General features: G+C 41.3%; 3 protein-coding genes across 3 annotated transcripts; all 3 read right to left on the reverse strand.

The window, feature by feature from the left end:
• Positions 1–1530: 1530 nt before the first annotated feature.
• Positions 1531–5040, reverse strand: LOC135544121 (high mobility group protein B3-like). The gene is made up of 5 exons (XM_064971519.1): positions 4936–5040; positions 3220–3424; positions 2923–3068; positions 2519–2693; positions 1531–2372 (listed from the first exon to the last, which is right to left on the reverse strand). Exons 2-5 carry the CDS (start codon positions 3367–3369, stop codon positions 2241–2243), a joined length of 603 nt encoding a protein of 200 aa, XP_064827591.1. The 5' UTR covers positions 3370–3424; positions 4936–5040; the 3' UTR covers positions 1531–2240.
• A 1851-nt stretch (positions 5041–6891) lies between these two features.
• On the reverse strand, positions 6892–7903 carry LOC135544122 (protein EOLA1-like). Its single transcript, XM_064971520.1, has 2 exons — positions 7310–7903; positions 6892–7197 (listed from the first exon to the last, which is right to left on the reverse strand). Exons 1-2 carry the CDS (start codon positions 7566–7568, stop codon positions 6983–6985), a joined length of 474 nt encoding a protein of 157 aa, XP_064827592.1. The 5' UTR covers positions 7569–7903; the 3' UTR covers positions 6892–6982.
• A 400-nt stretch (positions 7904–8303) lies between these two features.
• Positions 8304–13684, reverse strand: LOC135544123 (transmembrane protein 185-like). The gene is made up of 7 exons (XM_064971521.1): positions 13304–13684; positions 12586–12762; positions 12207–12414; positions 11972–12055; positions 11700–11876; positions 11434–11557; positions 8304–11280 (listed from the first exon to the last, which is right to left on the reverse strand). Exons 1-7 carry the CDS (start codon positions 13339–13341, stop codon positions 11036–11038), a joined length of 1053 nt encoding a protein of 350 aa, XP_064827593.1. The 5' UTR covers positions 13342–13684; the 3' UTR covers positions 8304–11035.
• Between the last annotated feature and the right edge of the window lie 183 nt (positions 13685–13867).

Raw genomic sequence — 13867 nt, forward strand, 5'->3', positions numbered from 1 at the left:
TGTAAAGCCTACGCCAGGGGTCTGATTATGTCACAGCCACTAAGAGAATTCTTGAAAAGCAAAAAACGTTAGAGGGTGAATTAGGAACTAAAGAGAAGGACTACATTAAAACTCCCACTCCTGCCCTATTAAAGGAAATATCAGTCATTAGATCAACGTTGGGCTTTCTCCTAACACAGGACGCACATTTGAGAGCCTCCTGTCAGCTGTATCACAGCTTGATACGGCAAATGCACCACCCACAACTGCAGGGCTCCCCAGAGGGTAGTGCTGTCTATCAAACGCATCACCAGGGGCAAATTACCTGCCCCCCAGGACACCTACAGCACCAGATGTCACAGGAAGGCCCAAAAAAATCAAGGACAACAACCACCCAAGCCACTGACTGTTCACCCCGCTATCATCCAGAAGGCGAGCTCAGTACTAGTGCATCAAAGCAGGGACCGAGAGACTGAAAAACAGCTTCTATCTCAAGGCAAGACTGTTAAATAGCCATCACAAGGCACATAGAGGCTGCTGCCTATATACAGACTTAAAATCACTGGCTACTTCAATAAATGGAACACTAGTTACTTTGTCTACATATCTTGCATTACCTCGCTCATATATTGTATCCTCTTCGATGCTCGTCCATATTTTTGTTATTCTTAATTCCATTCCTTTACTAGATTTGTCTGTTTTGGGTATATGTTGTGTAATGGTTAGATATTACTGCACTGTTAGAGCTAGAAGCACAAGCATTTCACTACACCACACCCGCAATAACATCTGCTAAACACGTGTATGTGGCCAATATACCACAGCTAAGGGCTGTCCTTTATAGTATATTGGCCACATACCACACCTCCTTGGGCCGTATTGCTTAATCATACGTCAAAATTGACATCAAAAGGAAAATGATCTGGAGTTTAATAAGGGCGAATTCTCTAGTAACATTCTTAATTTCATGTTAAGATGTCATTGGGCTAAAATGTGATAGACCGGGCAACCCTGGTAGCAATCCAAAAGGATATTGACTGTAAGATATTTCCAGGGTCACCTTGAAGGACCACACAGCAACCTCAACCTTTTCCATGGTCATGGTTAAAAAGGTGACATTTTGATAAGTCATCCTGTCAAGAAGCATCATTCACTAGAGGTTTCCATAACAACCTTGTCGTAAGTCAGGAGACTTGTCAAGGGTTAAATCTATTGATAAGTTTGATGTTCAGTCATTTAAAAACATACATTTCTCATTGACTTTTCATGCAAACTTGCTCTTTTGCAGGTTATTTATTATCCAACATGTGAACCACTCCACTCAGATGAGTCTTTTGTCCGTTGCATGTGGGGAGAGATGGGCTCCAGTTCACATATTCTTCCACTTAAGAGGCAAATGACTGTCAGTCACTACTGAACAGTAGTGTAATATCAAAATAGTATGTTGCATAAAGTGTAATACATTTACAGCTAAAGAAACACAACTTAAAAATAAAACAAATGCAGTCCTTTCAATGCAGGGAAGAAATCAATTTGGAGCCACACAGAACGTAAAAATGTAGTTATTTATTTTAAACCAGAGGTATCCTAAACATACAAAACAAAATTGCAGGTGCAAAGAAACTCCAAACTCATCCAGATGTAGTGTCAATGTCAGTCAAGAGGGAGACATCCTCACATCTAAGTCATTCCACTTAACCAAATGAAAAGAAAAAAACTAAGTCATTCCTTTCAGCCATTACAAAGTGAAATGGATCAGCCCTGCTTCAAGCACAAGTGTTTGTTATTATAGGTCAGGGCAATGTTAAATACCTGGTTGTCAGACTGGACATCGGTCTGAAGTCTATGGATTGTGTGTCTAGATACAGATAAACACTGGTCCAAGTCCCTTAAACACAAACTTACAATTCCTTGAAATGAACATCCCAATAAAATAGAACAATTAAATAAAATCTATTTCAATAGCCATATGGTAGCACACACACGCCACCTTACACATCTTTTAGGAGTTAAAGGGTATGAACTCTTATGCTATTGCTTTAAATAGGCTTGCTCAACTGAGAAGAACAAAAGGGATAAGGAGAACACTGAGAGAGCACAGTGTTAAAGACCCAAAGGACAAACAAAGTAACTACAGGGAGAAAATAGTTTCAAACCAATTTGATGTTTTGGTCTAGGACAATTGAACCCTACAGATGAGTCTGCTCACCAGCCAGCGTCTTATCCAAACACAATACCATTTTCTAATTTGTCAAAGATGATTAATCATCCTCCTCATCCTCGTCATCATCATCGTCCTCATCATCATCGTCGTCCTCATCATCATCTTCAGCCTTCTTTGATTTAGAGGCTCCTGCCCCACCCACTTTTCCTCCTTTGTAATCTGCCACATCCTAGAAACCATAAACAAAAGTCTTAATCCACAGGTTTTGCAATATTTATCTAGTGATTCCCTGCTATGTGACACCAGTCAGAGCACAGTGGTAAAATACCATTAAAATTGCACATTTGAGACAAATACAGAATTCAACAGCGTTACCTTTTGGTATTTTTCCTTGAGTTTGTTGGCTTTGGCAAGATACGGCTGCTTATTGGAGTCTGTTAAGTTGTTCCACATCTCACCAAGCTTCTTGGCCACATCCCCAATGCCAAAGCTTGGGTGTTGGGCTTTGATCTTGGGGCGCTGCTCAGCACAGAAAACAAAGAATCCAGATCTGTAAGAGACGGAAATGTAGTCTTTACAGATTGTTGCAGGCCTTCAAAAAGGAATCATATTGTTGTGAATTGTCTATAATAAGCAGCATATCACTTCAAATACAAGTTGCTTCAAAAGCACAACTAATTCAAATGAATCTGAAGACACCTATGTGAAATAGTGCAAGATGGTAGTTAAATGAATTAACAATTCTATAGATGATTATGGAGTTTTAGGAATAGACATACTGAGGTCTCTTTGGCGCATTAGGATCCTTCAGTGCCTTCTTGCCCCTTTTCCCAGGAGGACCATAGCTCGTCATTTCCGAATCATAGCGAGCTTTGTCCTGCTTGGCCTGGTCCTCAAACTTTGACTTCTCCTTTGGAGACATTGTCTGAAAAACAAGTGGCAAGTAAAATGTTAAGATGGCATAGCGATGGATATGACTGGACTATGCTTGCCTAGTACCATTAGGTTGGAAAATAATGATCATGACAAAATTGTTTGACACTGAAATACTTCAACGTTTCATGTTGCTCCTCTACCTTCCATCTTCCAGAGCACTTCTTAGAAAACTCTGAAAAGTTGACTGGGATCTCTGGATTCTTATTTTTGTGTTCTTCTCGGCAGGTTTGAACAAAGTAGGCATAGGCAGACATCTTGCCCTTCGGCTTACGAGCGTCACCTTTGGCCATTCTGAAAAATGGTGGATGTTCTCTTGCACCACCAGAATATCTCTTCCACCAGCTCCTACAAGACAAAGACATTAAAGCTAAATTAAAACGCTCTCTCTCTCCGGAGTCTGGAACACCAAAAGCAGATCCTTCTATGGTGGGCAAATTTTCTGACAGTTTATACTTAAGTATTTCAAGACAAGATGCGCAGCTATTCCCATAATACTAGTTTAGTGTTATGAAGATGAAGTTATGTATATTTTTTCATAAAGCTATTGTACAGTTAATTTATTTAATCGTATTTTGTTGGTTAGCCCACGCCGACCCACACAGTGCCTTAAAATGTAGGTTAAAAAAGTAGGCCTGTTATATCAGATTTTTAGATGGCAATGCTGCCTGGATTGTTAAAAAATATATATACATACTTTAAATTCAAAGTAGAAAACGTGCTAGTTGATTGAAGAGATAGTTAGGTTACTCATGTCAACCACCGTCAAACCGCACATCCGAGGTTAGGCTACTTTAAATGCATTATTTTTAGTGCATGCGTTGGTGATGCAACTCAGTAGAGGCCAACGTGCGGTTAGAAGCGAATTCCTCACCAGGAATTACTCATCTTCCATTTTGTGCAATACATTTTCATGACAGAAACTGTCCTTTAATTCGATCAACATTTCGTGTTTTGTATTTCTCTCCTTCACAAATAGACCCATTAACCACAGTTTAACACAATTCTAAAGGCGCTTGTATGTGGGCTGTATTTGGTTCCGAATGAACGGTAGATCTCCTATAGGACTGCATTGATTAAAATGGCTTCGGCTTCCCTGCTAGGGGAGGGCTTAACAACAAAGCCACTCAGACACAGCCACGGATTACAAATGGCACGGGAACAACGTCAACGCATTACATGCGTTCTGAGCTCAATCGTTTGATCAACTGAAAAGGCTTCTTTCGAGTTCTATAGACATACATTTCATTTCCAAACGCAGACATTACATCAGCTTGTCAAAGTTATCCAAGCACCGCCTGGCGCACAGCTGAGCTGTCATTAACAAAGGCTGTACAAGCCAGCCATGACTGGTATAGCGATGGCAGCACCGAGTCAAACACAGAAAACTCAAACCAGAAGGAGACGCAAAAGAAACTAAATAAAATGTTCGATATTGAGGGAATGTAGATCGGAGATTAAAACATTGATGTCATTTCATTAGATTTTCAGTCTTGAAATAACATTTGATGGCTGATTGTAGTCGTTCAATGGCCAGCCATTTTAATGCACTTATATGCTCGACAATGAACAGTCTAATTTATTTATTTTTATATAAAAAAAGATTTTTTTTAAATAAACTTTGAATCGAACAAATTCCAATGCTTTTCAATACACAAATGTTACGTTTCGATAATCTACCCAAAGAACCAGATAATCCTTTTTTTAATATAAAAAGGCCACTAATGAATTAAACTTTATGAATAGAAATATGAACACATTGTTAAGAATGAGGAAAAAATCTACCAAAATATACATTTCTTATAGGATGCCAATATATTCCAAACAATTGTTTTCAATAGGCCCTGTCGTCTGCCTACCTGTGTTTGTTTGAGCGCAGTCAGTCACACGATCCGACGTCCTTCCCTTTAACAGCTGAGTAGCATACACAGCCTCGCGCTAGCTGACTACGAGACCGGTCTGATTGGATAGTCGTTTCACATATTTGAAAGAACCTCCACTAGTATGTATTGGTTAGCACCTTGGAGAGCACATAATATATATTCATGACATCCCAACTTCAATTGGACCAAAACGCAAAGCTTTTGACATTTCGTTTCTTACAATATAGTGAAATAAATGAATCATCCTCGTTCCCCCAAATATACAGACCTAGAATGTTTGATCCATTTTATTTGGAATGTAACAATCTGAACTGTGACACTGGGTGCGTTCGTAAATTCACTCTGGAGTGCCAGAGGGCGTTCAAAGTGTGCTCTGGGCGTTCGTAAATTCAGTGTTTCGCTCTGGTTGAGTAGGGTTAATCCGAGCGTTCTGAACTCACAACGGCAGTCAAGCACGCAAAATAGCTTGCTAGCTACTTCCAGGCAGAAATTAGAGAATTCCTCACTGACCATTTTTCTTACCCTAGCAGAGCAGGTTAAGCTGTGTTCATGTTATCCAGAGCGTCGGTGACTAACTGTGCTGCTGGCAACAATTTAATTAGCTTTTTTTTGCTGACGTTTACTGACACCGGCCATATTCAATTGGTGTTGAATGCATCTGTTATTCTGCGCTCTGGCACAATCAGACGAGAGAGCTCTGAAATCGGAGTAGAATTAGCATCTTATCATTAGATGTCTACGTTGCACATAAAAATACAATAAAAGTATGTGTGACATTGCGTTTACCAAAGACCGCGTCCACGACTCAGTCTGTATTGGTATGCGCTCTGGGGTCGAGGACAAAAAGTCGCATTCCAGATTCTTGCTCAGAAAACCATTTCCAAGAAACCACGGAAAGACACTGCTCAGACTCAAAATGCACCGGTGGATGCCAACTTGTACAACATTTCATTATCCAAAAGAATGTGGACCATCATAGAGAGCGATATTATAGAATCTTATCAAATGGGACCAGACCGGAATGTACATAGTGATAGACGAGTAGCTGTTCACGTCGGAGGTGCTGAAACGCACTGAACCACCCAAAATCTTTCAAACTACTGTCTTGAAGAGTTTTGTGCACCAACTCAACATCTATGGCTTTAAAATAACTTTCCCTGGTATCGAGATCGACTTCACTTAGCACCTTTATTGCTGAGGAATACAAAGCATGCACGTCAAAGGCACCTTTGGTATGAATATCAAATGGCGTTGTGGTTTCCAAGGCCTACATTTTGACATGTGACCTAATTTAGTGACACTGATTTTTTTTACCTTGCCGTTGCAATAATACTCCAATCCCAATTTCTGCCAAGGACTCAAACATCTACTACCATAAATGAAGAGATGTGTGCTGCTCAAATGCACAAGACTTGGCACAGGAGGGAGAAGTTGGGTAACAGCAACAAGAACAGCGCTGGCCACCAGCATAGCCCAAGCTTGGCAGACACAGGCAACGCAACTCTGACTAGGCTGAACTGCAGAGGTCCACTCCTAAGCACTTCAGCCATGTAGTTGGCTCCAGACATCTGCACTCCAGCCCAGGCTGAGCGGAGTGATGACAGCAGCAGCTCTAGCAGCCGCAGCACTGGCTTACTACCCAAGCTGATCTCCGTCCTCAAAGAGATGTCTGGGGAGTTGCAGATTCAGAGGAATTTCCAAGCATCTTGTCAAGCACAGCACCAGACACATGACCACCTTCGGTGTACAACTAGTGATGGCGGGAATGGCACCCCCACCCTCTTTTACCCCCAGGGCTTCACCTCGCAGAGCTCTAATGATTGCCCTACCTCCCATTCTCCCTGCAGACAGATTGAAATGAATAATAAATGCCTATTGCAACAAAGTTATGGTGTCAATATAAGGGTTTTAGACATGCAGGATATACAATCATTCACAATGCAGTCCATTGGTAATTTATTCCACCTTAAAGCTTGTGTGTCATCTCTAGAAACGTGTTAGTATACATTATTTTACAACTAGTCTACGCAGATGGCAGTAATTGTACTGGGATGTCCACTGTCCAAATGTCTTTGTGACCTCTGGCATAAAGTGGTTCCTTGAGCCAGCGTGGGTTTGACAGCTGTGTGAGGTGTTTCTCTGTGAGCCCAGTGAGCACTGCTGCCTTCTCCATCTCCCTCAGATCCTCCTCTGGCACATTGTCAGAGCAGCACCAAGTCTCCCCCACCTCCACCAAGCCTGAAACAAGGAAATGACAAGGGGTTGGATATTCATCAACTCTAGTTTAAATCAAGCATTAGATGTGCTGTGTATGTCCTCCTTCCCCACTCATTCAAAAGTACTGTTTTACCTGCCACGACTCCACGGCCGAATCTGTCACCTGACGCCAGAAGCTCCTCTATTTGCATATGGCTCATTCCAAATGTATTGGTGAGCATGTCTCTCCACTGGTCGCCCTCCCAGTCCTTCTGCGCAATATGAATAGCTAGAGTGCAGTTTTCCATTGCGGACAACAAGGGGCGCCAACGTGTCTCAATACTTTTTACACCATTAAGTACGAACCCCGCGTACGGCTGCCTGAATGATAGGCAACCCACTTGTAATGTCATCTTCACTCAACGTGAATATGTTACAACCAGATGCTAGGTATTTTATCACTCGTAAGATACTGCGCTAGTAAGTACAAATGGCTGTTGCACTCATCATAATCACGCAGTCAATCGACCCCTTTAGTAGGTTCTGCGCTTGTGTCGCACTAATCTCTGGCTGACTGGCTGGCTACATGTATCCGATTGTAATTGTAAGTAACAATGGTTGACTTTTGTCTAGAGACCTTGGTATAACAAATGCAATTAACTATGCAAATCCTCGACGGAACCGTAAACGTAATTTTGAGCTACAAGACTAACCATAGACACTTCCTGTTTAAATCCAACAAAAACGACTCAGGAAGGTAATGAGAGTTCCAAAATGTTTAGAAGGGGAGCATAGTGCCATCTAGTGACTGACAAGTCCAAGGAATCCATTCATTCCACAATAGCTAGCGTTCGACGTCCGTAGACGTCCAGTCATTGCGCTAACGCTAGTTAGCATTGGCTCGCGAAAATAACTTAATTCATACTGGACACATTCTTAAAAATGGTATCCACGAGTTCATCGGACTCTGGGGAAGTAGATAAAGAGCCTCATTGCCAAAATCCAGAAGTATCCCTTTCGCTGTAAATTGCAACCAATCAGCAATAAAGTATACAATGCTAAAACAGAAAATTATTTCCAAAAAGTATTCTTTCAATTTGAAATAAAGGTTCATGCATTTGACAAGACAAGGAAATGATGACCAGATACAATTTTAAATAACTTTATTGTTTGTTTGTTATTGGTTAGTTATCAGCCACTTGGAGCAAGTATATATTTAACATTTGTATTAAAGTGCTTGCCAGAAGAAAATAAATAGCTATATTGCAACATAATGTGTATGGTGGAGGGTAAGAAACAAAGTACAATAGAGGGGAAAGTATACCATTGGTCCATCCCCAGTCAAAAATCTGTTTTCAAATAGGTAATGTTTAACTCTCAGGCCAGCCGAGAGAGTGGTCACAGAACACAGACAAAACAAACAATGGGATATGTTAGAAGATCAAAGGGGAATGGGGGGGTACCATTTTGTGTTAAGGTGAGAATTTCATCAAGAAAGCATTTTCCACAGGTAAAATGATATAGAAGCAGCACTGCAGGTTCTCCTTTACTCATCACCCAATGCAGACCTGGCAAGGTAGAAGAGGCAGGCTGGTGATTTACCCAGAATACTCAGGTTTAACTAAAAAAACAGCACACAACAGTAGGAACTTGGAGAAGTTGGGCACCCAGAATCTGATTAATTATGGTAACAGCAAAGGTGAACTACTAGGAGCAACAATGACATCATCCTGCCATATAAAAAGGATTGCTAGAGGGACAAGGTTGTTGAGTAACTTAAATACACAGGACAAGACCTCAAGAACGCAAAACTATTCAAATACACATGGGTATTAGGGTATAATCCTATATCATACACTACTATATTACAACAAATGCTCCTCAAACTGTTTAATAAAACAAGATAAAATATCCCTAAGTAGCAAGCTAATCTTAGATTTAAAACAGTTAGCCTAATAAGCATGATCTTGGTACAGTATCAATCATTCAGTATCATCCAAGCCTTGATGCAAAGATTCAGGGTTTGGGAAATTTGCTAGCACAACATCTGACACGCATATAATGCACCTTCAACTGGAATCATGTGAAAGACATCTGAATATTAACATCTCTTTGGAGATTGTGTTGTCCAAAACATCACAAGGGAAATAAAATGTCCTGTACAGTATATCACATCACATAAATTAAATGGATCTTCGTCTTGTTCTACTGCCAAAACAACAGAAAAACTCACGATGATATAAGAGTGCCTTTGGTCACACTTCATCTGGATAGTCCATCTGTAGATGCTCTAAAGATGTTCATACTACCAACTTCATATTTTCCCGAAAATCTACCAAGTTTAAATACCGAGAATAATTCATATTTATCCCTAGAGTCCCATGGAATACAGCAACAATCAGAAGTGTCCATTTATTAAAGGGGTTTAAACCAAGACATGGTTACTGTGCCACCTTCTCGGCTTGGCTGCGTCACTATTTAAAGATTTCAGAGCAAATTAAACTGATATTTAGTAATGATAATGTAACTGCGAAACAGGCGATTCATAAATTCACAGTGTTGTCATGTTCCTCAATTAATTCAGCGCATTTCAGAAGTAGGCCAGTCTCGACAGAGTGCATTCAGGGCGCACAGAGTACAAGCATTGTCGAATCACGCAACATTTGTAACGTCAGTCAAACCAAAGTCAAAGTTGCTAAACTTGCTTGATAAACTCCAACGAATGACAGAATATGTCCCATGTTTGGCAAAACCGAGTTGATTATATAGCAGAAAAGCTCATGAATAACAGGGAGATGAAGAGTGAAAATCATTTACATAAAGTATCTTAACGGGGACCAACTCTGTTTAAAAAATATCCGTATCTACTCTCATGCCGTTTGTTGATCACACATTCTCTACCGAAACTCTCATATGGGCTGCAAGGACGAGACCCCGCAGAGAAGTGGGGGAAATATTATTGCATTATTTTGACATGCATAGGTGAGAGACATCCTTTGATAATGCAACCTATGGATTACAGAATAAAGTCAGAATTTTGAGTTTCAGTGGGATTGGGACTGGATAGAAAAATTGCCCCGGCTAAGACAGGAGAAGATACAGTTTTCCCTCGTGCCTCTGAATTGTGACAGATGTATGCCTATGTAGTGAATTGTACATGGGCCTATCAAATTTATGACTGTCTTAAGAGTCACAATGACAGCTCAAAGAGGCACACATTATTTTATAGGCTATACTGTGGGGTTTAACTGCATTCGGGTGGAGTGTGCAGTCTGGCAGTGTCAATTATCCATGTGCTTTGAATTTATGGCTTCTTTGTGTTTAGTACATATGCTAGGCTAAAGGCTTCTATGCAACAACCTGTTTGGATAATGTGCCATTTCATTTTTTGCTAATCAGCTGCTGCACGTGTATTTTGTGGAATTGCATTAGTGCAAAATTGGGGATTTTTTTGTGTTATGTCCCAAGTCTTGTCATTAAATCTTTTCAGGAAATGTGATGTATGTTCCCAGGACAGTTCATCTCTACTATTAACAAACTATCTGTTGATAAGCAACTGCTTGTTACGGTTAGAATAAGGGCTAGGGTTAAGGTTAGGGTTAGTACATAGTTGAAATGTTACTGATAGTGTGTACAGCATCTACAGATGGACTATCCAAATAAAGTGTTAATGTACCCTTTGTTCCACAAACTCTGCCATGGTTTTTCGTTTTTGCTAAAAAAGTCAGGTCCAAATTCCAGTCCCACTGCTCACTAGGAGTGAGCCACATGGAAACTATGCTCACCTGCCTCTTCTTAAAATGGGTGGTCAATGCACCACAGCTGTCGGGTGCATGTGAAGTCCATCAAAACTCTAGAGCAGTTGTTGCAAAGCTTTAATTTAGTCAGGCATGTCAATGCACAGTTTTGGAGGAGGCACAAAGTACTTCCCTGGGCTCTGTGTGATCACCACACCAGTCTTTTTGCGGAACATGGGAGCTATTTTTGGCTGGTCGTGTGCAGGCATCTCCACGGACACTTCAGCGTCCTCGTGGTGCAGGTCGTAGGAAACGTTCCCATACTCCCGCAGGAAGGGAAAGAGCTCAAGAAGAAACTGGCAGAAGTCTTTTCGGATGCCAAACCACCCTGTTAGAAAAGAGAAATACCAGTTAAAACAAATAGTTTGGAGAAATATTTGAGGAGTTACACTGACTGCATTCTCAGAAAAATAAAAAGAACACTGCCTCAATATGACAATTATTTCTGTTGCACCGCTATCACTGTCGAGGAGTAACTCACAGTGGTTGCCTCCTTTCTGGCCGAAGGTCGTGGCCATCAGAGTCACCAGGGATAGCCAGAGAGGCACGAATACTGACACATAGCTGGAGCCGTAGTGGCCATCCAATTTATGGACCAACAGGATCTGAAGAGTCAATGACGGAGACAACAATAAAAAGGCAAACAGGTAAAACATTTTTTTTTTAAGTATTACTTTCCCAACTTCCGACCTTCTTCAGCTCTCTAACCACAATAGTAGCTGAAAGATGGATGACATGACCACATACCTCAAAAGTTAGCAAGGGTACAACGATTGTCATCCAGCTGATCGCCATGGTGATGTGAGTACGCCGTTGCTCTGCAATGAGGTCCATAGACCGCAGAAAGAGCACTGACCACACAATGTAGTAGAGTACCACAAGGCACAGGAAGGACATGACAATCCACAGTGGCACACAGACAACCTGAACAAAATAACATGAAACTCGCTGTAAGTTGGACTAAATTCCCATTAATTTTTCTTCCCCAGAAATAGATATTAGGCCGGTTGTTCTCTTACCAGCCAAGGCCAACTGATGATTTTATCTAGTCGCAGGGCAATGAAGATAAACTGAAGAATATTGACTGAGCACAAGATCTCCAACTGATACAAAGAGAGATAGGAAAAACAGAGTAAACGGGTGAAGAGGGAGAACGAGGGATGTAGACATGTATACTATATTCACCGATATCTAGCCTAAATAGACTATTTGAGAAAAATAACATCCTTATGACAGATATAATGCCAGACTGACCTCTAGAGAGCGATCATGCCGGAAGCCCCACACACAGGCTGCAACAGAGACAGGTGAGACAAAGAAGAGGGGCATGAAGACCAGCAGCCAGAAGTGAGTGCCCCTCTCCACGCGGTCACACACCAGCACCTCAAAGGTGAGTAGGAGCAGGTGGATCCCAACAGCAATCAGCATGGCCTTGAACTCCACACAGGTTTCACCCTCAGCCCTGCATAACCAGCATGACAGACACAGTAAGATAATACATACTAGTAAGCAGTGATAGCTATCGCAATCGGACAGCTTTCTCATTAGGACAATTTGATATTGATAAGACAGCCACATTGACATAAAAAAAAGACCTACAAAAGAGTAAAGCATTTTTGTTTAAAAAGCCCACCTGTACTGTGGGTTGTGGGCCCAGACGCCTGTGCCCACTGAGGCACCGATGATGACCGTGAGCTTCCATAGCCATATGGGGGCAAAGACAGCCCAATAACTCCATTGGATGATGCCATCCAGACGCAGCGACAGCAAAACCGAAAACAGTAGCAGGCAGGCATAGATGAGGAACTTACTAAGTGAGGAGAAAAACAATTATCGCCATTAATCTATTCAGCAATCAATTTAGCTTGCTACTCATCATCATTGGTACACAAATGCGCCCCCCCCCCCCATGCGATTCCAGATCAAGGAAACTGAACTATGTGGAGTTAGCCATTTAGGCCATTCATTTGGTTAGTTATCTAGCTAGCTGGCATGCACTAACTAACTAATACTAAACGACTGACAGCAACACACAACAGGGCTGGATAGCAAGCCAACAACATTTGCTAAACTTGTTAACGTTAACTGGCTAGCTTATGCTGTTCTTCCCCAATATAATAGCTAGCTGACCTTACCAGTTACCGAAGCTGCTAGCTAACGACGTTTAGTTAACGTTAGATAGTTCGTTCTGTCATGATTCACCGGTTCAGATAGTCAATGACTGAATAGTAGTAGGCAGTCTAACTAACTAACGTTATCTGGCTAGGCGCTTTCCAACACAGATATCCTGGCTAGCTCTAACGTCGTTAGTTAGCATAGCCATAGAGACGTTATATTTCTCTTTACGTTACCTGGGATTGAAATCTTGGAAGAATCCCCGAAGATTCATGACTATAGCTTATAAACGTCTAAACCATTATTTGTATTAATAATGCAATCACGCATCAAGAAGACGTTGTTTTTAATCAGGCAAAAAGTTGGCTTGCTTGCTTACTAGCCCTCTATCGCGGTTCACGTAGATGCAGACGGAATGTCCATGGTAGTGTTGTTAAGTGCCTGGCACTAGGGGGTCAGTATCGTGTACAAAAGTAGTAGGCTAACTGCCAAAGACAGTACAGGTTTAGAAACGGTCTGTGCCACTACCACTGGCAACAAATGTAGCTCAATGAGCCATACAGCCCGCTAGTTGCCGTGTTCGAGACACTGAGGTATAATGAGAACGAACGCATAAAAACCATGATGTATCATGGGTAAATTGTGACTGACCGATCTACAAATAATAATGACTTGTTATTTATGATGCAAGGTGGTTTGTAGATCAGTCACCCAGTCGGCAGTCGCCTGCACTGTCGGCTGCAATGTCGAACAAACCCACAATGGTATATTCTGATTGACATTAAAAAATATATATATAT

The sequence above is a fragment of the Oncorhynchus masou genome, chromosome 8, assembly GCF_036934945.1.
Source record: "Oncorhynchus masou masou isolate Uvic2021 chromosome 8, UVic_Omas_1.1, whole genome shotgun sequence".
NCBI classification, from domain to species: domain Eukaryota; kingdom Metazoa; phylum Chordata; class Actinopteri; order Salmoniformes; family Salmonidae; genus Oncorhynchus; species Oncorhynchus masou.

Excerpts from the sequence above, each read along its gene's own strand:
- LOC135544122 (XM_064971520.1), bottom strand. The coding sequence starts at position 7,568 with ATGACATTACAAGTGGGTTGCCTATCATTCAGGCAGCCGTACGCGGGG. Across the intron at positions 7,198-7,309 it reads CGGCCGTGGAGTCGTGGCAG|GCTTGGTGGAGGTGGGGGAG; the intron begins GTAAAACAGTAC and ends TCCTTGTTTCAG.
- LOC135544123 (XM_064971521.1), bottom strand. The coding sequence starts at position 13,341 with ATGAATCTTCGGGGATTCTTCCAAGATTTCAATCCCAG. Across the intron at positions 12,763-13,303 it reads TTCCAAGATTTCAATCCCAG|TAAGTTCCTCATCTATGCCT; the intron begins GTAACGTAAAGA and ends CTCCTCACTTAG. Across the intron at positions 11,558-11,699 it reads TACCCTTGCTAACTTTTGAG|ATCCTGTTGGTCCATAAATT; the intron begins GTATGTGGTCAT and ends TTGACTCTTCAG.
- LOC135544121 (XM_064971519.1), bottom strand. The coding sequence starts at position 3,369 with ATGGCCAAAGGTGACGCTCGTAAGCCGAAGGGCAAGATGTCTGCCTAT. Across the intron at positions 3,069-3,219 it reads AGTGCTCTGGAAGATGGAAG|ACAATGTCTCCAAAGGAGAA; the intron begins GTAGAGGAGCAA and ends CTTGTTTTTCAG. Across the intron at positions 2,694-2,922 it reads AATGCGCCAAAGAGACCTCA|ATCTGGATTCTTTGTTTTCT; the intron begins GTATGTCTATTC and ends CGTCTCTTACAG.